This window comes from Rhododendron vialii, chromosome 1a, assembly GCF_030253575.1.
Source record: "Rhododendron vialii isolate Sample 1 chromosome 1a, ASM3025357v1".
NCBI lineage: Eukaryota > Viridiplantae > Streptophyta > Magnoliopsida > Ericales > Ericaceae > Rhododendron > Rhododendron vialii.
The window spans coordinates 9,696,928-9,717,801 of record NC_080557.1 but is presented as its reverse complement, the minus strand read 5'-3'; the positions used below and the strand labels follow the sequence as shown (position 1 = coordinate 9,717,801).

Genomic DNA, 20,874 nt, shown 5'->3' with positions numbered 1-20,874 from the left:
GGCGCCAAAAGCGAGACCTTCCTCTTTCTCTCCAGGTTTGCCAAACTGTACGTAAGAAAAAGAATGAGCATAGAAACGGTGTAAATTTCTTCTCTTGCTTTGATACCTATGAAATCTTCTTCGTATCTTTAAGAAGTTCAATAGCAAGATGAACATATTTTCCTAGAACGAATGTGTTTTATGACCAATAATAGGTTGGAGCGGCATGATCGATTAACACTTTGGCGATTTTTTGTGACAAGCTTCCAAAGTCGGGGCACCATGGACTAGTCACGGAAGCTTCCTCGACTGTATATGTAAGACTAAAAACTATTTCAGTCTTCCCATTCTTTTAATGGCAAAAATCTCACCCTTTCCTATAAGCAGCAATCCTTCATAGCATTAGCTCCTGGTTCCACAAGCAATGTGGACTATTTTAGCTTTAACCAGCCTTAATGTGGTATGAGCTTATATTACCCAGCTTCATCCAAATTTGATGCTGACACTTAGTAGTCCGCCAAAAAGTTAACAGGTTATAAATCCCTCATATGCAGGAAATAAAACATGGCAAAGATTATATCAGAAAGAAATGAAAGGGCTCCCAAAATAAACAAAAATCACCAAATAAATGAATAAATTCCAAAAAAGAGAAGTACAAACCATGCCATTAAAAAATGCAAACCTAACTAGCTATATGATGAATAAGAAAAATAGGCACACAAAATTTGGGGGATATCCTACAAAATAGCAAACCTCCAAAGTGTCCAAATCTATGCGGTTCCTATAACCTGTTCACCACCACAACATTTGTTTTTACAGTCATGAGCATCACTAGGCACAAGTAGCATATACTATGAGTAACCATGCTAGAATGCGCTACGAAGTAATTAAAAGTGGTAACTACACCTCCAACAAGCCGAATCACAACAAATCACTAGGTCAGACCAAAAGCCGATTCCCCACCAACAAAAAAAAAAAGTACAACCGGTACAACTTTTCATAGTACGTGATCAATACACTCAAATTTTAGTGGACAACAAATGTATGCCGCAATACTTCCCAGAATGAAACACTTCAGGAGAGTAACAGAACTCTTAACAAATGATGTTAGTTCGATCTTTCCAACATAAATATATCCCAAGTGGAGACTGGGCCTTTAGCAATGGAGCCTTCACCTCTCCCTGTGCCATGTATGCAACTATGGTGGTCAAGAATCATGCTGCAGGCTTACATGCAGAATTTTCTCTATTGGACCTTGTAAAAACTGATGGAGGCCCAGAAACCGGCCATGACCTACATGATTCAATTAGGTTTCTCAGTTCAGTCAAATATGGATTAACCCACAATGTGCTAACAACAAACTGGTAGGGTTGAGCTAAAAGCCTAAAAATGTCTAGGAGTTGAACAAACTATACAATGAAATTAAAAGCAGCACCCCAGAAGACTGAGAGTTACATGTTAAATGTAACGAACCAAAAAGGCAACAGACACGGCACATGTCAATTGAAGGACGGAAAGCTATAAATCGGTACATACATATATACATAATACTGTTAAAGCATTCAACTCAAAACTACTTGGCTATGGGTGGAGAGACCGCCCAGGCTCTATTGTCTTGGAGGTGATATTAACCAACGTGGGACAAGCTCTAACAAATACATGATTGCCAAAGTTCTTGAGGGCATGGGAGCAACTTAGTCTGAAATCTGAATACCAGATCTAGATTGACAGTGCGTAATTGCAGTAATTTATTGTAAACAGTTCAAACAAATAACACCGTTGTGGCCCACCATGCATATTAAGCATGGGTTGAATAGCTTGATATTCATAGTTGGGCACACATATCCCAACGACTTAAGCGTTGAGGATAATTAGTAACTTAACATAGTATCACTATCAGAGTTTATGTTTGGAGAGGTCTCGCGTTCAAGTCTCTCCATTGCATTTATTACCCCGTTTAAGTTCTGCTTCTCCCTTTCATATCTCACTTTACACATGATATATGCACCTTCATGTGCAAGACGGGGTTGCATGTGAGGTGCAAGACGGACGGGGTTGCACGAGAGGGAGCAAGTTGAATAGCTTGATATACATTGGGCCCATTCATTACAGCTTAAGTTTTCGGAAAATTGGTAACTTAGCAGACCATATATTGAAGTTTAGAGGATAATCGAAGTGCTGAAAAGGCGTACCATGTTAGCAGTCTGTCACTCAATGTAAAACCTGTTCGTCATTGGTGGAAGCAGCGTACCAGAAGACTTTCTTATCTCACAACTGAGCTCAACTTCCATCAACCGATGGTTTTCCTTGGATCGAACCATCGAGAAATTCATGTTCAGATTGTCACGTTCGCCAACACAGATAGGAGGATGCAAGAGAAACACCTGCACGTAAAGTAAGAGAAAAATGTTGGAACAGAACCAGACTAATGGGCAAAAGCAATAAGGATGCAAGATACCAGGACTAAAGAAAACTACAGAACAGTGCAGACATGAATTTTGGGATATTATTCACAAGCATCGAAGGTAAAGTTTTTGCACTTTGTTAGTGTAGTTTCTTGTGAAATTTGAAGACCTCTTTCCTGAGACAAGAAAGAATCAATTGTTATTCTTTTCTTCTTAGGCTTCACAGAGCGCCTGAGGGAGGTTTGGATTAGGCACATCCCTTCCAACGGTTTAGCTCCCCCCGCAATATTGCCTACATCCGCTAGGCAAAATCCACCAATTCACGCCAATTTGTATGTAGCGTTTTCTCGAGAAAAAGAGCAACATATATCTATCCAAAAGTTAGGTATGGGTACAGGGACAGGTCCTTGGATATTCTTATATGGTAGGTTGCAACCTATAAGAAATGTACTTACAATCAAATAGAAATTAAAGAACAATCTAGAGTTTCATTTTCCATCTAAGTAAAAGGTTTCAAGTATTACTTTCCTCGCATATATCAGCTCCTTTTTAACATTAGAGGATCCTATTGTCTAAAATCGGTACCGGTGCGGACACATATCCCACACCCTTCATAAACATTCAACACGAGTACTCATATGCAAGTACAAGAGTCCATGTAACATAGATTAGAAATGCAACAACGATAACCATTTTAAATTAGAGATTCAAACCTGCTGGCCCCAATGCGTGCTGTGATTTTCACTGGGAGCAGTGGTCAGCTCAATTTCCTGTTGAGCTGGATTCTCCTTACTTCCCTAAGGTACCACAGGTCCACAACAATGTGTAAATAGTGGTTTTGCAACTTAGCAAGGATAAGGCAGAGACTCATTCATGCCATATCAACAAGGAAGGCTGAAGAGAAAAACTGAAAAACTTACTCGGAAATGGACATCAAACCACCCGGCAAATCCACATAGCCTCGTTTCCTCAGCAGATATTGATGATGAAATGCTTGCTCTTACATTAAGGATGTCATTTACTGTCACTGTTAAACAATCGATCTCCTTTATGATGGCAGCTGTTCCTATGACTTGATTTGGATGAAGGTTGTTCCACAGTGATGTCTAAAACAGCTTAACAGTACCATCTTTTAGGATGCATAAGGGAGCAATAAAAGAAGCAATATAATCAACATATAAGTATTCTTTACCAACAATCATAAACAGCTATCAACTCTAGAAGCAAAATACCAATCTATTGTGGGTGCTAAGGCCCTTAAACCTTAAGGCCACAGAATTACAAGCCATTCATCTTGCAGTTAATTATAGAGGCAGAGAAGGTATTGGAGATTAAAAATTAAAGAAACAATGCTCTTTCCCTTTCAGAAATAGTAGACCAACAAGAGCTCTAATCCTTTTCTTAGTTCGTGAAGTAAAACTAAAGTTAGATACTGCTGAAATGCAACTTTCACCTGTAAATAGTATTTTTTCTGCTCTTCAGAGTAAGGTTTAGTTAGAACACTCATATCAACACCATAATAAGTTTTAGTCTCGTCCAAAAAAGAACACCAGCCACTCATTGATCCTTCATAGTCACTCATTTTGTGGTCTGCCAATCTGGACCGGATGGGTGCCAACCACATGCGAGCATTGCTCGGATACCTGCAACGACAGCTCATACAGTCAACTGCCAAAAGCCAAATGTCAAACCTCAAAAGATTATTAAAAATGAGAAACCTTTCCTAATTATAAATAATAGTACTCGAACACTTAAACACTACATTTTCCTCATGCAGCCATAATAATAGTACTCAAACAAGCTTGCAGTAAATTTAACTAGAAGCCAAACATAAGAAGTTAACAACAATCAAAATCTATGAAACCATCCAATTCATGGTCAGATTTTTCTACTACATCACAATATCTCATCCTTCGTCTACTCAATACTGCTTTTACACCATATAGTTTTTTTACATACAACAATACCATTGTGGTTTGCCGCAACTTCAGAATGTTTGGCTTTGATCTGCTAATTTAACTAGAACAAGCAAATCTCATAACCCTGAAAACAAATCTTCAACTAATCCAACCCACTATGTTCTATGAGGATTGTCACTCCAACTTCACAAACATATAATTCAACCCCCATCACGAATTCAACTCAATTTTACTATACAGTCCAATTTAATGTTATCTCTGACTATGATAACACTTTTTGAATGAAAAGCTAGCACCTGTAATTAAAGTTTATCAATAATTGTTAGGCTATTACAAGCAACATATTCAATGGGAGCTTACACAATGTAGATGAAATCTGAGAGGTGCATAGCTAAAGGCCTCAAAATATAAAATGGTTGCTATGTGGACATTTGCATGCAACATAGAGAAGTTCAAGAAATCAAGACCCTTTATACCCAAACAAAGCAACTCCATAGCGTCCCCAAAAAAAATAAAAAATAAAAAATTCTACCCATTTCGGATTTAAGCCAGTCATAATGAAAAACAACTACCCTCATATTCCTTTATATTGAATCTGAGCTCCATTAGGTAGTCTTATCTGAAGTTTGTAGCCAATTCATGCATTAATGAGACAATACTAAATAAAATGACAAGCGGTAATGTGAAGTAACTAAAATAACATTGAGACACACAACAATGGTACGACCTTACTTGAATAGGATCTGTTTTATAGGCTCGTACACATCTGTATCCTTCATCTCATAACCACGGAAAACATGTAAAAGCATCAGGTTGGAAAAGTACTTACATAACCCCGGTTGGCTTCAGCCAGCGGTCACGTGCAAAAATTACTGAATCAAACATAGATTCACGCAGAAGGAAATATCCCATCCACTCAGAGATAATTACATCAACTGCCATCAATCAGTTTAACTATTAGAGGGACGGCGGAACAAATTAAAGGAAATGCAACTTAGCAAACTAAATATGGTGGTGAGGAGAAAATTAGGATCTTGACCTTTCTCTGGCAGGTTAACATCTTCTATTGAACCCTCAATCACTTCAACAACATTCTGAAGGTTATTTGCTTTGACAAGTTCGCGTGCATGTTCCGACATCTTTGTTGCTTCTACCGCATAGACTTTTTTCGCCCCCGCTTGCCCAGCCCAAATTGCAAGAATGCCACTCCCAGTTCCTACATCCAACACAGTCTTCTCCACCGATTCACCAATTCAGTCTCAAACAAGTCTATGACAACTTCCTCACACAAACCCAAGGGAAGATGAACTAAGAAAATGTGTGTGCGTGAATACTGGTAATGTATAACTTATATAGATATTCTATGTACCCAGAATTTCACCCAGAAAGAAAGGTGTGCGGTCTAGATTGGAAGCCACACCCTGTAATGTCTCCTTATTAGACTGAAAGATTCAGGGACAAATTTGCCACGAATGTAACGAATCTGGCCCAAAAATTCCAATTTATGGGTATTGATGTGTGGTTTTGTGGATCAATTTTTGCGTCTAGGTAATTTAAAGCTGAACATTACATGCATGATTCACAAGGCTCTGAATTGGCAAGTAATACCAAGCATTTCTGTGGTTAGTTGTTCATCCGTTGCTGAGAACACAGAGGAAAACAGGAAGAACAAAAAAAAAAAACAGAAAAATTTGACATGAAGTCCTGGACTTCTAATTTGAAACCAAAGTTACTCTACTTACCCTCATAACCCAAAACAAGTCATTTGAATAAGTTTGAGAGCCTTTCTTTTTTCTTGTTCTTTTTTTTCCAGTGAGTTGATCTCATCAATAAGAACCACCAGAGCATGGCATTGAAAAACCCTCAACAACACGCACACCCCATACCAAAACAACTAGAGAACCAGAAAAATCAGAACCAAATCCTGTAAAACCTCAGACAACTACAGCTGCTCAAAGAAAATCACAAAACCATGAACAAAAATGTGAGATAAAGCCCTCATATTATCCTCCTCCCATCACATGAGAGCTTATTTTCATAACTTAACAAATCCAAACACCAAAATACCAAAAATTTAACCACCCCATTTTCCCCAGTTAGCATTGTACTACTTAACATGTCGCTCTTCATAGACCTGCAGACGCAATAGTCAAGAAGAGTGATATGATAGTAGAGCAAAGACCTGAAATTACTGTGTCTACCGTGATGCGAAGCATTTGGACTCACTAAATCTAAGTGAACAGGTCGCCCATGATAGAGCTCTATGGAAAAATAGGATATGCAGCCGACACTAATTAATTGAGACACAAGGCTCGGTTTAGTATGGTCAAGCCTCGGTTTGGTATGGTTTAGCATAGTACTAAAACATGTGGCGTGCGAGAGAGAGAGAGAGAGAGAGAGAGGGATTACCTTTCCGTAGAAGTGATCTCTGTTATCAAAAACAGCATTGTAATAAGCGTTCATGCGAACACGGTCACAGAGCATCTCTTTCTGGTGGTAGAGAAACGAGTAGGTGCAGAAATAGTTGGCGTAATCCACGCCCTTGTCCACACCCCTGCCGCCGCTACCGGCGGCGGCGACACCGTTAGCGACGCTTCCCATGTCTTATTAGAGAGAGAGTGACAGCTTGCTTGCCAGTAAGAAGAAGAGGAAGAGAGAGAGAGAGAGAGAGAAGGCAGACAAATTGATTTTAGGGCAACGGCTATAGAGATGCGTGTGTCTTGTGTGGAGCCCGCCCGTTTGGGTGTCGGAATATCAGGTGCTTTGTCTAAATAGCGAGGTCCGATCTCCTGTCTGAGGCCTAGGTTCCCAAAATAAGCCCTCGGTTTTTTTTTTTTTGTTGTTATTAATTTTTTTTACATTTATTAATTTTGCGTTAAAATTTTATTAATTGGAGTTTCGTCTTCATGAGAGATATTGAAAAAAATTAAAAATTATGACTTTTATTCTATTTGTTTTGGAAATATTTTTGTTTTTGCCAATCAAAAAAAAAATCCAATTTTTAGCACTTAACCAAAAAAGCTGACTTAAAAGTGCTAAAACTTGTGTATTTTCACAAAAAAAAATTGGTAAAGATCATAATTTTTTATTTACGATTTCTTACGTCGAGACGAACCTACAATCCACAAAATTTTGACATAAAACAAACAAATGCGACCAATTTTGAGTAAGGGCAAAACGAAAAAAAGCCCTAGGCTTCGGGGAACCAATCTTTCCATGATCAATTTTTCTAGTATTAATGATGCGATGTGAGGAGGTTTGAGACATTAGAATGGTGCCGACCATGCCATCATAAAATGCGCGTGCATGAGCGTTACATGCAGATTCTTTTGTAAACATTCCAAACTACTCAATAATTGAGGATGTCCAATCTACGGCTTTATGTGGCAATATTATTTCATTGCTTGGTGCAATAGGAGGCGTGAGAGCATCCCAGCAGATTCCTCAAACCAAACATGTTAGAAAAATTGGAAAAGTGTAGTCAAAATGTTTAATAATGCATAAAAGATGTAACATTTTACATTTAAATAAATTTAATTAGAAGTGGATTAATACTCAAGTATTATAGGTATAATATAGTATAAAGAATCTATTGAGTGCACCACATAAATTCGGATCCGGATCCTCTTCAAATATCCCTCTCCCCAAATCTACCACACCTTTTCACCAAAAGCTACCAACACGGTAATGAATTAATCCAATGGCCCGGATTAAAACAAAGCCCCAAGTTTTCAGTCTTTAGGATCCGTTTGGCTAAATAAGCCAACTGGCTTATTTTTTTGTCATTATTTAAATTTTTTTGGTATTTGTTAATTTTTTGTATCGTCATGACGAGAGAAATCTAAAAAGTAAAAAATTATGATCGAAATCCAAATTTTTTTTAATAAAGACCAAAAAATTGACTTATTTTTGTCTTTATTCAAAAAAAATTAGGTTTCAATCGTAATTTTTTACTTTTTAGATTCCTTTTGTCATAACAATGCAACAATCCCTAAAAAATTGACAAAAAACTAACAAATACGAAAAAAAATTGAATAAGAAAAAAAATCAATTCGCTTATTTAGCCGAACAGGACCTAAGTAACATGACGTGTTTCTTTGATTTTTCCCAAACATAGCTAACGTTATCCCGTTCCCCCCACCCCCCAAATGAAACTAGGACGGACATCTAATTTTCTATATACTCCCTCCGTCCTAATTTAATTGTTCTATTTTGCACTTTTTGCCGTCCCAAAAAAATTGTCCCACTTCTAAACTAGATGGGTAATGATTAACAAATTTCCAATTTTACCCTTCCATTTTTCAATCATTACTACTAACACACGAAAAAAAAAAGAGGAAAATTTTACAAAATGAGTACTACTGGTACGGAATAATAGAATATGCGCTGGAACACCCAAAATGAGATTTACATTGAGATCAAATACCAAACAACCATCTAGTTCTTTTCTTCCACGGAGGATCTTTCCCATTTACACTAAACCTTCATAAATTTCCAAAACTCTTCTTCAAAAAATTCACAAATTCCACGTCCTTCAATGTGCACTAAACTTTCCCACTTACAGCAAAACCTTCTACAAATTCACAAAAACATGTTCACTGATGTGCATAGGTTGACACCTAACCTTCTACAGATTCACAAAAACAAGTTCTTCAATCCAACAATCTCTTCAAATAACTTGGTTGATTGAAGAACTTCAACCAAAAAAACTTGGAAAAATCTTGCGTGATTTGCCCTAAAAAAAGGAAAGAAGATCAAATTAAGAACACAATTTACCCCAATATAAATGGAAAGTTTTTTCCAAGTCCAACTACACAAAGAAAGAAAAGATGACCTTAGTTTTCTCCACGTCACTTTTTCTAAGTCTAGCAACAAAAGCAAAAAATATAGTAAAAGCTAGAGCTGGTTATTCATAGGATTAAAAGGATAACTCACCTTGATTTAAACTTGATTATGTAAATGAATCAGCACATTCTCCACAACATCTCGACCACATTTAAGTTGAGAGGGAAGAACTCCATCTCTCCTTAATTGGGGTTACCTAATGTGCGGCAATTTGTAATTATTCCCCCCATTAACCTTCATCACTTCAACCATACAAGCTTGTAGAGATAAAAAAACATAATAGAGTTCATGCGATGATAATTTATCAAAAAAATTTTCCACGGCATTCACAAGCTGATCAATTGTTCTAGGCGCCTCTTGATGTTGCAAGGATTGTATGGCGTTAAAAAAACCGAGATAAAAAACATTCAAGTCAGGACTACTTGGGGGTTGATTTGTTAAACGAATATCAAACCCATTCCTTGTTGCAGCCTCATGAAACTCAGCATCATTTGGTTTGATGTGAGGCCTTGCATTATCTAGTTAAATATAAATAGTTTCACCCATGCTAGACCGAGGCCATTTTGATTGAATAGCAAGAATTATTTTTTCAATCAAACACGAATGAATAACATCTTTAGCCACATACAGCTGCAACTGCCTTTGTCTCCATTGTCCCGGCTATGCGATTTTTACTTGTTCGTTTGGCAGGTTCTTTGATAGTGAATGGAAAAATACCAATCTTACCTGAAAACTCTTCACATCCATTAGCACCGAATCGTGGTTGAGCTACCGCTGCTAGAAACATAACCTTTGTGATGAATCGTTTGCTTTTACAAGTTCGATGTGGTTGATCATCATCGGGAAGTACATAATACCTTTCCGATTCTTTGATCATGTAAAACCACTTCTCATCTATGTGAACATAGTTGTACATATCCTTAAACATTGGCTGGGTGAGACTGTTCGGTTCAAGCATAGAAAGACAAAAGTGCAACCTTGCTATCTTATTTTGATCAAAAAGGTCCGGCTTAAGAGGATTTGTATGAGGCCTAATTTCACCTTCCTTAATTCGTTGATGGAGCGTTGATTTTGGGACTTCTCAAGCCTCCAAGAAGGAACGGATATTTGTACGGCAATGAAAAGCAATCCCCCTGACTTTGTTCCAGTCAATATCGCGTCGCTTCTAGCCAACTCTTCTACGCTTTTTGCTTGATACATCAACCATCAAACCATGGGCTTCACAAATTTTTGCTCTGCTCCAAATTCGAAGTATTGTTTTGTTGGAGACTAAGAACATCGCAGCAACTTCTAGCACACAACCCCTTGTCAATTTTCCATCAATAGTTTGGAGCAAAAGAGCCTGAAAAATTTCTTCTCTTTGTTCATTTGTAAGGTTGTGGTTTGGTCTACCATGAAAGTAGGAGTTTTGACCAAAAGTACAATCCATTAGCCGTGGATAGAAGTTTAGAGGAGGAGTAGAGTTTAGATTTTCCAGTAAAGGTTAAGTTGAAGTTCGGAAAGTGAGAAGGTAGGGGGGGAAAGATTGGGTAAAGAATTTTTCCTGAAGATAAGAACAGGTTGCCTTTAGAAAGAGTTTTAGGAGGGAATTTTAATTTGAGGGAGATTTTGAATTCCAAAATTACCCGCTTCTTTTGTTATGCATGTCTTTTGGTTAGGAGTACAAATTTGACTTTGTTTTTTTTTTCCCTATTTTGGCACCTAATTGACTGTTTTCAAAAAGGAAAATTTTTACTCCATCAAATTTACTCCATAATAATGAAGGGTAAAAGAGTAAATTCAAGTGTCCAAACATGTAATAGTTCTGTTTCCTTAAAAAGTTTGAATCCCCAAAAAGGACCGTTAAATCCAGACGGAAGGAGTAGTAATTTAGAGCTGTGCTATCTACACAAACAAAGGTTGTACAGATCCTATATAGATCTTGTTGTGAGGCTCACTAAGGGTCTTACACAAATAATTCGAGCCGTTCATTAAATTTAAAACATGTTTTCGAGTGACTTCTCAAAAAATCAGCTCAAAAAGATATTTGTAAGTGTTCGATCCAATCATATAACTTTTCATTATTCCTAAAATTTGAATGAAAAGTTATATGATTGGATCGAGTACTTACAAGTATCTTTTTGAGTTGATTTTTTGCAAAGTCACTCAAAAACATGTTTTAAATTTAATGAATAGCTTAGATCATTTGTGTGGGACCCCGTAGTAGGCCCTACAATGAGATCTGTGTAGAATCTGTGCAACTTTTGTCTATATAGACATACTTCCCGAGTAATTTACACCTCAAGCCCAGGGCTTGCACTGGGGTAGGCCTGTCAATGGACCGGATTCGATCCGGATCCGATTCGAAAAATCCGATCCGGATCCGGATCCGAATCCGATAACATCGATCCGATAATCCGATAATCCGGATCCGGTAATTCAATACGGATCCGGATCGGATCGGATTAAATCCGTTATCAATCCGAATCCGAACTTCATTTTTTTAAAAAATTTTAATTTTTTTTAAAAAAATAGTAAAATTTTTATTTTGAAAAAAAAAATGTTTAAGAAGTTGTATTTTTATTTTTATTTTATTTTTTAAATTTTTTAAATTTTTTTTCGGAAAATAATTTTTTTTTGAAAAAAAAAATTGTATTTTTTTGAAAAATATATATTTTTTTGCTAAAATTTTTGAAGTAAAAAAAGTTTCCGGATCGGATTCGGATTTTCGGATCGGATCCGGATTTTTCGGATTCGGATCCGGATTACCACTATCGGATTTGAGTCTTATCGGATCCGGATCGGATTGTGTCTTATCGGATCCGGATCTGTCGGATCCGGATCGGATCCGGCCCATTGACAGGCCTACACTGGGGTAAAATGAAGCTCATTCGGGCCCATTGACCAGATAGCTACTGTTTAATTTTTTTTCTAAACTCGTTGCGTTTATATATAGTTGCCAAAAAAAAAAGAGCAAAAAAAAAGACTGAAAAGCTATTAATGATTTAATTTGTAGCTAGTTACATGTACAGATCATATTTCCTTTTTAAAAACTGAACACCCAATACAATTCCTGGAATACATTGCAAGCTAAATGTGGTCGTATGATGAATTTTCGTTTGACCAAAAAAAAAAATTTGTGGTCATATTAAATCACTTCAAATGTCCGATCTAATTGACTTTTTCTAATTTGCCTAAAAAACTAAACGATGCTGGTTATTAAATTGGATCTCGATCAAGTGCCTTAGGTACAGGATATTTCTCTATCCCTACGATGTGACACGTAAACTATTCTTGGTCCTCGCATAGAGTATACTCTGGTACTGATTTCACGCGGCCTTTTTTTTTTTTTTTTGTATTTACTTTTGTTTTTTATTACTTTTATTGTATTTTACTTGTTTGTTATAGTTTTACTTTTTTGAGTAGTAATATAATTGAGAAGATCTTTTGCTCGGAAAAAATAAAAACCCATAGATTTAATTTTTTTTTTTTGATCCTACCCATAGATTTAATTAAAACACTTTTTTTCTTCGACAACTAATGATTTATAATTAATCTTATCCCAAAAAGTGTGACCTCATCTGGATGACAGCTTCCACATTTTTAATTTAAGAATGTTTTTGACCTTGTCCATATTTCCTCAATTCCAAATTACTCTCTCAAGTGGAGACTTTTTTTTTTTTATTAGTATAACAATATTTCAAGGAGAATTTACAAAAGTTAGCTTCAAAATTGTACTTAAATATATTTCTACATAATTTTAAGGATGAGTTTAGTAATGTGCATTCCAACCGACTCTATGGATTATAGGGCGTTAACATTTTATATATTTTATAATTTAAGAACAAATTGACATCCCTTTCATTTAAATATTACTATTTGTTGTCGCCATTTGCACATATAAAAGATATATTTTAGGAATATGAAAATCATTTTCTGAAACATTTATAGTTAAAAAACATAGGAGAGTGGAAAGAGTTGAAAATGCAATAGCTAGGGAAAAACTCCTAGAATAATTAGCATTCATAGGCAATATATATAAAGTGACAAAAGGATAAAAATAAAAATAAATAAACATTCAAATTGTACTAGTTTAAACTTTAAATGCCAGAATTTTGAGAAGAGAAATTCTTTTACGGAATTTCAACGAAGACGGGAAAAAAATGCAAACCTAAAACATGAAGAAAACCAACAGTAACAAAGAAAAATAGGAAAATAGACTTGAAAAGGTGTTCTTTAATATTTGAATGTTTTACCCAACCTTTTTCGAGAGGTTGGTCAACTTTCGAAGGTTCTACTGGAACTCCTAAAATACGATTGTACTTTTAAATCTTTTAATTTTTTACATTTGCTACCTTTGCTGGAATGTTATAATAAGTGGTAAATGAATGCCAATATTTGAATAACATCAAACATATTATTAAGCTCACAATGATACTAAGGCTCCGTTCCGGAAACCTTCTTAAAAAATAAGTACTTATTTTGTCACTTTTCATTAAAAAATAAAAAGGGTCATTCCACAAAATTCAAATAAAAAGTTCCTTTCACATTTTCAAACTCAAAAATAATGCAAATGAAAAAAAAAATTCAATTTTTTTTGCACCGTATTAAAGATCTCAATGAAATCTATCAAATAAGATCCATAGTGGTAGAAAAATTATTTGCGTAAACACATAATTTTTGAGTTTGAAGTTGCCTTATACAAAAAATAAGATTGTTGCTATGATAATAGGTGCCGGCGGAGGGAAATCGTACCGGCGGCCACGCCGGGCCGTATCCGGCCACCGGACGGCCGATCCGAGCCGTCCAAAAATTCTAAAAAACAAAACGAGGGGGCCCCTTGCGGGAATCAACTGCATCCGAGGTGTGTAGGGTGCTTGATCCGAGCACCCATTTTCCGTGTATATATGATCAAGCACCCTACACGGAAAAAGGGTGCTCGGATCGAGCACCCTATACACCTCGGATGCCGTTGATTCTCGCAAGAGCCCCCTCGTTTTTTTTTTTAGAATTTTTGGACGGCTCGGATCGGCCGTCCGGTGGCCGGAGACAGCCCGGCGAGGCTGCCGGTATTTTCCCTCCCCGGCCGGTCGGTACCTATATAAATTCTTCCAAAATAAGTAGCAGCCTTCTTATTTTCAGGAACAAGCCTTCTTATTACACAAAAAATAAGTTCTTATTTTGTTTCTGGAACGGGCTCTAAATCAAACTGATAGCTCATTAATTATAAGTAGTGAAATAATCTAAACGAAGTCCCGTTGTTGATTCAAACCGTTATTGATTCAAACCGTTATCGTACGAAGTTTCTATACAAATTGTAATTAAAGACTTAAACTGTTTACAACTACATAAACGAGTTATTCGCATATTCATCTTCTTTTTCTTTTTTGGTTCTTCGGAATATTTATTCGCATATTCATCAATAACCAATAAAACTGGAGTCTCCAAAAAAAAAATTCCTTTGTGAAGTGTTATCAGTTACTCAACAGTTCCCATCAGTGACCGATAGAGTTTGAAAAGGTAAGCTCTGTGGCAGGGATTTAAAAATTGGTCGTTACGTTACATAACGATTGATACGTAACAGTTTTTGGCCTCCGGATATCGTTACATCACCCATATATATCAGTAGGAGGGAAAATTACATGCGCATGAGCCAATTTCCATCACTGATTCACAGCCGCCAGTTTCCGTTACTGATTCACAGCCGCTAGCCCGCTACGGCCGATCTTCAACCATTACGCGTGATTTCGACACTCAAAATTGGTTTTTTTTTTTTTCAAAATTGATTTTTAAAATATTCACGTGTGCGACGACCAATTTCGACCAATTTTGATTTTGATACTGATACTCTCGATACCATTAAATCTTTACCGTAACTATCATTACGTGTCTCGATACCATTATTCAAAACCTTGCTTTGTAGGCTTTGGAGGTGCTGGACCTATTAGTATTTCTTATGGATTAGTTTTTTTTTTGACACCTTTGATAAGATTTTCAGTGCCGTGCGGGTAGGACTCATAGTTATCAACTCCCCTTCATACTTGAGAGACGGACCATCAATGAAACTCTTCATGGAGGACAAGAAAGCAAAAGCCATCGCCGCTTCCCTGATCATCGCCTTCACCACCGTCATAATCGTCGCCCGAGTCTCCCTCGGTCCCTCCAACACTTTCTACTTCATCACCGGAGCTTTTGCGGCCGCAATCATCGCCGTAATCGTATTCTTCCTGCTCCAGGACCGGCTCAACAGCCGGAGAAGACTCCTCGAAACCCAAATGGTTTCCGAGTCGCTCGAGCTCCGGATCGAGTACAGCTTCATGCGAAAGGTCGCCGGGGTTCCGACGAAATTCCAGCACAGGGAAATCGAGGTGGCGACGGACGGGTTCCAGACTTTGGTGGGGAAAGGAGCGTCCGGTTCGGTATTCAAGGGAATCCTAAACGACGGGACTCCAGTCGCCGTGAAACGAATCACGAGCGAACAGAGAGGCGAAAAGGAGTTTAGGTCCGAGGTGGCGGCCATAGCTGGTGTCCATCACGTGAACCTGGTCCGCCTCCTCGGATATTGTTGTGTCCCCATGGGCCCACGGTTCTTGGTTTACAATTTCATACCCAATGGATCGTTAAATAACTGGATTTTCCCTCCTAAGGAAGAAAAGAAAATTCCCTCGGAAGGGAAAATCCAGCATGCTGGTGGGTGTTTGGAATGGAGTTCAAGGGTTCGAGTCGCGGTTGACGTGGCGAAGGCTCTTTCTTACCTGCACCACGATTGTCGATCGACGATCTTACACCTTGATGTCAAGCCTGAAAACATTCTACTCGATGAGAATCACCGCGGTTTTCTCTCGGATTTCGGAGTGTCCAAGCTCATGGGAAAAGATGTGAGCAGAGTTGTGACGATGACTCGCGGGACTAAAGGGTACTTAGCCCCAGAATGGATATTACAACAAGGCATTTCGGAAAAATGCGATGTGTTTAGCTACGGAATCGTGCTTCTGGAGATGGTTGGCGGCAAGAGAAGTTGTAGAATCAGCAAGGAGAACGGTACCGACAAGTCGAGGGGAAAGTTTCGGTACTTTCCGAAGATCGTAAGTGAGCGATTGAGGGAAGGGAGGGTGATGGAAATTGTGGACAAGAGGGTATTAGAAAGACGAGGCATCGACGAGAGAGAGGTGAAGAGGTTGGTTTGTGTTGGGTTGTGGTGTATACATGAGAAGCCTAGGATGAGGCCAAGTATGGCCCAGGTGGTGGAGATGCTGGAGGGGCGGGCGGAGGTGGCGGAGCCGTCGGAGACCAGAATGATGATGGTTAATCTATTGTCGTACGACGAGGAGATAAGTTCAGGTCAGGATAGCAACGGGAACGTTGCGTCGCCGGTAATTGATCAAGGGGATGATAATAATAATGTTCATTCTTCTGCGTCTCACTCTATTTACTTGTCAGGTTTGTCGGGAAGATAAATTGTGGCCCGATAGAAACGAAGAACATCCAAAGATGACTTTCCGGCCATTTGGTCCGGTTGATAAGTTTGATTTTTCATTGTTTTTTCTAAATTAGGGGGAAATAAATGAAAAAGGAAAGGTCTTCTCTAATTTTTTGAGAAAACTTTTGAGTTATTCAAAGCTAACTTGTAGTTGTAATGATGGTACTCAAATTAATCAATATCTTTGAACTATTTTTTAGCTGGACTTTCTTTGAAGTCTATGGTTTGTTTGTTTTTTTTTTTTTTCGTTCTCTCTATTTTTTTCCCCCTTTTTTAGCTGCAAAAAATATTTTTGGTAACCTATGAAGAAATGAACAAAGGTTAGAAGGACCTAGGCATAAAGGCATCACAAGAAGAAGCGTACTTTCTAAAAAGGTAACACCTAAACACCCCGACAATCATATGCCTGTCCGGGCCCAAAAAAGAGTTTGACAAGAAGCCAATGATTACGAAGATCAAGGTAGAACAAGCGATCACCAATGAGCAATTCTCTCACCCTTTCTCCCGTACAACTTTCCAAAAATCGAAGACTTGCACCTCCCGTCTCTGTTTTTTTTTTTTTTTTATTGCTAGGCAAATTTTTTTTTTATTAAATCGAAGACTTGCACCTCCCATCTCCGTTGTGGACACTTTGATCTTTCCACATCTAAATCCAATTGCTTGGACGTGGGTTCATCGAAAGAGAGAAAATTCCGCCACAAATCTACAATTTCGTCGGAAAGTTCCAGAATTCCTAAGTAGTAATGGCAACCACATAACAATTTAACCGCCCTGATCTCATAGGTTCCCTAATTACCACCTCAAGTTTCCATTGTTCAATCTTCTTGAAGTATCTCTTCAACCAATCCAGATCCCCATCATGCATTACGGACTGCATCTCTACTAAACGGGGAAACGTAAGCAATACCCGATTTCAAATCCAATGGCTCGACATCTCCAGAGTCCAGTCGACATCTCTAGCGCGACATCTCTCAGTCAATCTCTTTCATCTCTTCTCTCTCGTGATCTCTTAGTTGACCCTTCTCAGCTTCTGCTGTATGTGAGACTCGCTGACTATTTGACATTGGGTAAATGTTTTTATGTATCTTTGAATGATAAGTTTTTTTAAACCTTATCGGCTTAATGTTTGTTATTTGAAATATTGGTGTATGTTATTTTTCTTATTTTTTCTTCGCATAGGTGTGCTTCGCTTCAAAACGGCGTGCGCCTCACCTTGTGCTTCTTGCTTAGGTCCCAACAGAACTTTTCACCTCGATGCTGTCTCCTCTCGCCCTTGACAACTATGGTTTGGATATCTCTAAGAGACTCAAGTGATCTCATTGATTTCATCTTCGCGACGGCACTCCTTTGCAACCAATCACTTCCTTCCTCCTTAACAGTATTTGTTAACATGGACCTTGATTTAGACACCCCATCGTCAACCACATCGGCATAGGGGAACGAAGTCTTGGCCGATTAAATCCGATATTAACGGGGAATTTTTCAGTGCCTGGGTGAGTACCACGTAACCCGGCTGACGTGGTGTCCAAGCGGGCACATCCGAGCCGTCCAAAAGTGTATTGGATGGCCCAGATTGAAACACTATCTCTCCTCTCACCCCCATACTCTCTCTCCTCTTTCTCTCTCCAAATCCGAGCCGTCCAAAACTGAAATGGATGGCCTGGATGCACCAAGCAGGCACCACGTAGTACCTGCGGCACTGAAAAATTTCATGATATAAACAAAGCATCTCCCCATTCAATATCTTGTGAATGTTGTTTGGTAAAGTCCACTTTGACCTCCTGTAATTTAAGCTATGTGCGGACACACCTCATATAATTATTTAAAAGTGTGTACCTAACACCTTGTGATTTGTGAAATGTGGAGACGTGAATGAGATTTTTTCCCCCCTTGTTATTAAGAGTGTAAAACTAAACTTCCTCAGTAAAGTAAAACAGTAAATACAAAACCAAGCATTTCAAATAAATAAAAAGTCAACCAAAATTTGTCTTCAACATCTAATTCAAAATTTTAGAATATGATGAGAGGAAAGAGATTGGTGATAATGAACAAATATTATGAAAAAATTGACAGAAAATTTATTAAGATTCGGGACGACGTGCAACTTGCATTTATTGAATTATCAAAATTCAGTAAATCTTGCAAAATTAGGGAGTGAGGTTTGGAGGCATGAGAGCTCTCAAGATAAAGAAGTACTAATATAGAGACTTGGCCAGCCAAACACGAAGGTAATAAAAGGCTGGGTCAAATTTCTATCTCAAGTCCATAACTCCATTACATTCTCTTTTCGAGCTTCATTCCAAATTCGCATAGCTGATTCAAACCGTCATCGTACAAGTTGACTATTAATTATATACATAGACTTAGAGTTTACTTTATAAACAAATACACAAGTACTTATTCGCATATCTCTTGATATCCAATAAAATTGAGCTCTCCACAAAATTCTTTCTTCTCTATAACGTGTGTAAATTCTATACGCACCTAGCATACACATAAGAGTTTACGCATAACTAATCAACAATTGACACGTCATTAATTCTTCAAGAATAGTAGGAAATCTGTTATTTATGGCCGGATAATATTTTTAGCTAAACCCGAGTTAAAATCATATGGGACCCACTTTAGTTTTGGATAACAAAAAAATTACAGATGATCAACATTGATTTGATTGGTTACGCGGAAACCCCTATGTTTACGTTGCACGCGTATATATAGAATGCAATCCCGTTAAATTAACAGTTCCTTCCGGTGAGAGTTTGAAAAGGTAAGCTCTCTAGCTAGGCTTCGAAGGAGCTTGACTTATTTAGTTATTCCTCATGGATATCACTATGTATTTGAAAGGAAAATTCTAAAATCAGTCCGATGGGCTGACAATAGTGAGTGTGTGAATGTGTATTAAAGGGTATAAAAAGTACACAGAAATACGTGTTTTCTTTGTCTTCTATTGTGCATATCGTCAGCCCAGTTGGCTGACAATAGCAAGACCGTATTTGAAACCTTCTTTGTTCCTAGAAAAGTACCCAATTAGAATGTTTAATTTGGTCTTTTCCATTTCTCTTCACCACTTGAATTTGGTACAACAACCGTAGAAGACTACTCGAAACCCGACTGGTTTCTGAATCTGGGCTAGCTTCGGGTTTCTGAGTCTGAGCTCCGAACCGAGTACAGTATCCTACGAAAAGTCGTCGGAGTTTCGATGATATTCCAGCACAGGGAAATCGGGGAGGCGACAGACGGGTTCAAGTCCAAGAATTTGCTGGGGAAAGGAGCGTCCGGTTCGGTATTCAAGGGAACTCTAGAGGACGGGACTCCGGTCGCCATGAAACAAATCGAGGGGCGGCCATAGCAATTGTCCAGCACGTAAATCTGGTCCACCTCCTCGGATATTGTTGTTTATCCACGGGCCCACGGTTTTTGGTTTATGATTTCATACCCAATGGATCATTAGAAAAGTGGATTTTCCCTCGTAAGTAGAAAGAAAAGTCTTCCTCACGAGGAAAAATCCAGCATGTTGGTGGGTGTTTGGATTGGTGATCAAGGGTTCGAGGTGCGCTTGACGTGGCGAAGGCTCTTTCTTACTTGCACCGGGATTGTCGATTAAAGATTTTACACTTTGATGTCAAGCCTGCAAACATTCTGCTTGATCAGAATTACCGCGGTTTTGCCTCGGATTTCGGATTATCTAAGCTCATGCGACTAGATGAGAGCAGAATTGTGACTAGCAAGTATCGTGGTACTAAAGGGTACTTTGCCCCAGAATGGTTCTCACAATAAGTCATTTTTGAAAAGTGTGATGTGTATAGCTATGGAATTGTGCTTCTGGAGATGGTTGGCGGCACAAGAAGTATAATTCGCAAGGAGTATGGTACCGACAATTTAGAGAGAAAGTCTCTCTTCTTTCCGAAGATTGTGAGCGAGAGATTGAGAGAACGGAGGGTGATGGAAGTTGTGGACAAGAAGATAGTAGAAAGGGGAGGCGTTGAGGAGAGAGAGGTGAAGAGGTTGGTTTGTGTTGGATTGTGGTGTATACAAGAGCAGGCCAGGATGAAGCCAAGTATGGCTCAAGTGGTGGAAATGCTGGAGGGGCGTGCGGCGGGTGGAGGAGCCACCGGAGACCGAAATGATGATGGTGTTGGGTCCACCCAGTGGGCCTGTTTTTGGTATTGGGCTGGCTTGGCCCAATTAGCTCTCCTTGTTTTGTATACTCTTGTATCCTAGTGTGGGTGTGTGTGTTGTGTGCTGCAAGAGAGAAAATGAGAGAGAG

General features: G+C 38.4%; 2 protein-coding genes across 3 annotated transcripts; one reads left to right on the top strand and one right to left on the bottom strand.

Annotated features, from left to right (window-relative positions):
* Positions 1–654: 654 nt before the first annotated feature.
* On the bottom strand, positions 655–6,996 carry LOC131300744 (protein arginine N-methyltransferase PRMT10-like). Of its 2 annotated transcripts, none has more exons than XM_058326728.1 (8): positions 6,713–6,996; positions 5,343–5,535; positions 5,133–5,238; positions 3,838–4,027; positions 3,305–3,490; positions 3,098–3,181; positions 2,172–2,363; positions 655–767 (listed from the first exon to the last, which is right to left on the bottom strand). In XM_058326728.1, exons 1-7 carry the CDS (start codon positions 6,902–6,904, stop codon positions 2,187–2,189), a joined length of 1,128 nt encoding a protein of 375 aa, XP_058182711.1. In that variant the 5' UTR covers positions 6,905–6,996; the 3' UTR covers positions 655–767; positions 2,172–2,186. The 2 variants fall into 2 exon arrangements, with proteins under 2 accessions (XP_058182711.1, XP_058182703.1); XM_058326720.1 differs by lacking the exon at positions 655–767 and adding an exon at positions 831–1,272 and having other exon boundaries at positions 6,713–6,994.
* An 8,160-nt stretch (positions 6,997–15,156) lies between these two features.
* On the top strand, positions 15,157–16,600 carry LOC131300738 (probable receptor-like protein kinase At5g20050). Its single transcript, XM_058326710.1, has one exon. The coding sequence runs from the start codon at positions 15,187–15,189 to the stop codon at positions 16,582–16,584; it is 1,398 nt and encodes a 465-aa protein (XP_058182693.1). The 5' UTR covers positions 15,157–15,186; the 3' UTR covers positions 16,585–16,600.
* The last annotated feature ends 4,274 nt before the right edge of the window (positions 16,601–20,874 follow it).

Coding starts and splice junctions, on each gene's coding strand:
- LOC131300744 (XM_058326728.1), bottom strand. CDS start 6,904: ATGGGAAGCGTCGCTAACGGTGTCGCCGCCGCCGGTAGCGGCGGCAGG. Junction 5,239..5,342: donor TGTTAACCTGCCAGAGAAAG/GTCAAGATCCTA, acceptor GATTGATGGCAG/TTGATGTAATTATCTCTGAG. Junction 2,364..3,097: donor GCACGCATTGGGGCCAGCAG/GTTTGAATCTCT, acceptor CTTTACGTGCAG/GTGTTTCTCTTGCATCCTCC.
- LOC131300738 (XM_058326710.1), top strand. CDS start 15,187: ATGAAACTCTTCATGGAGGACAAGAAAGCAAAAGCCATCGCCGCTTCC.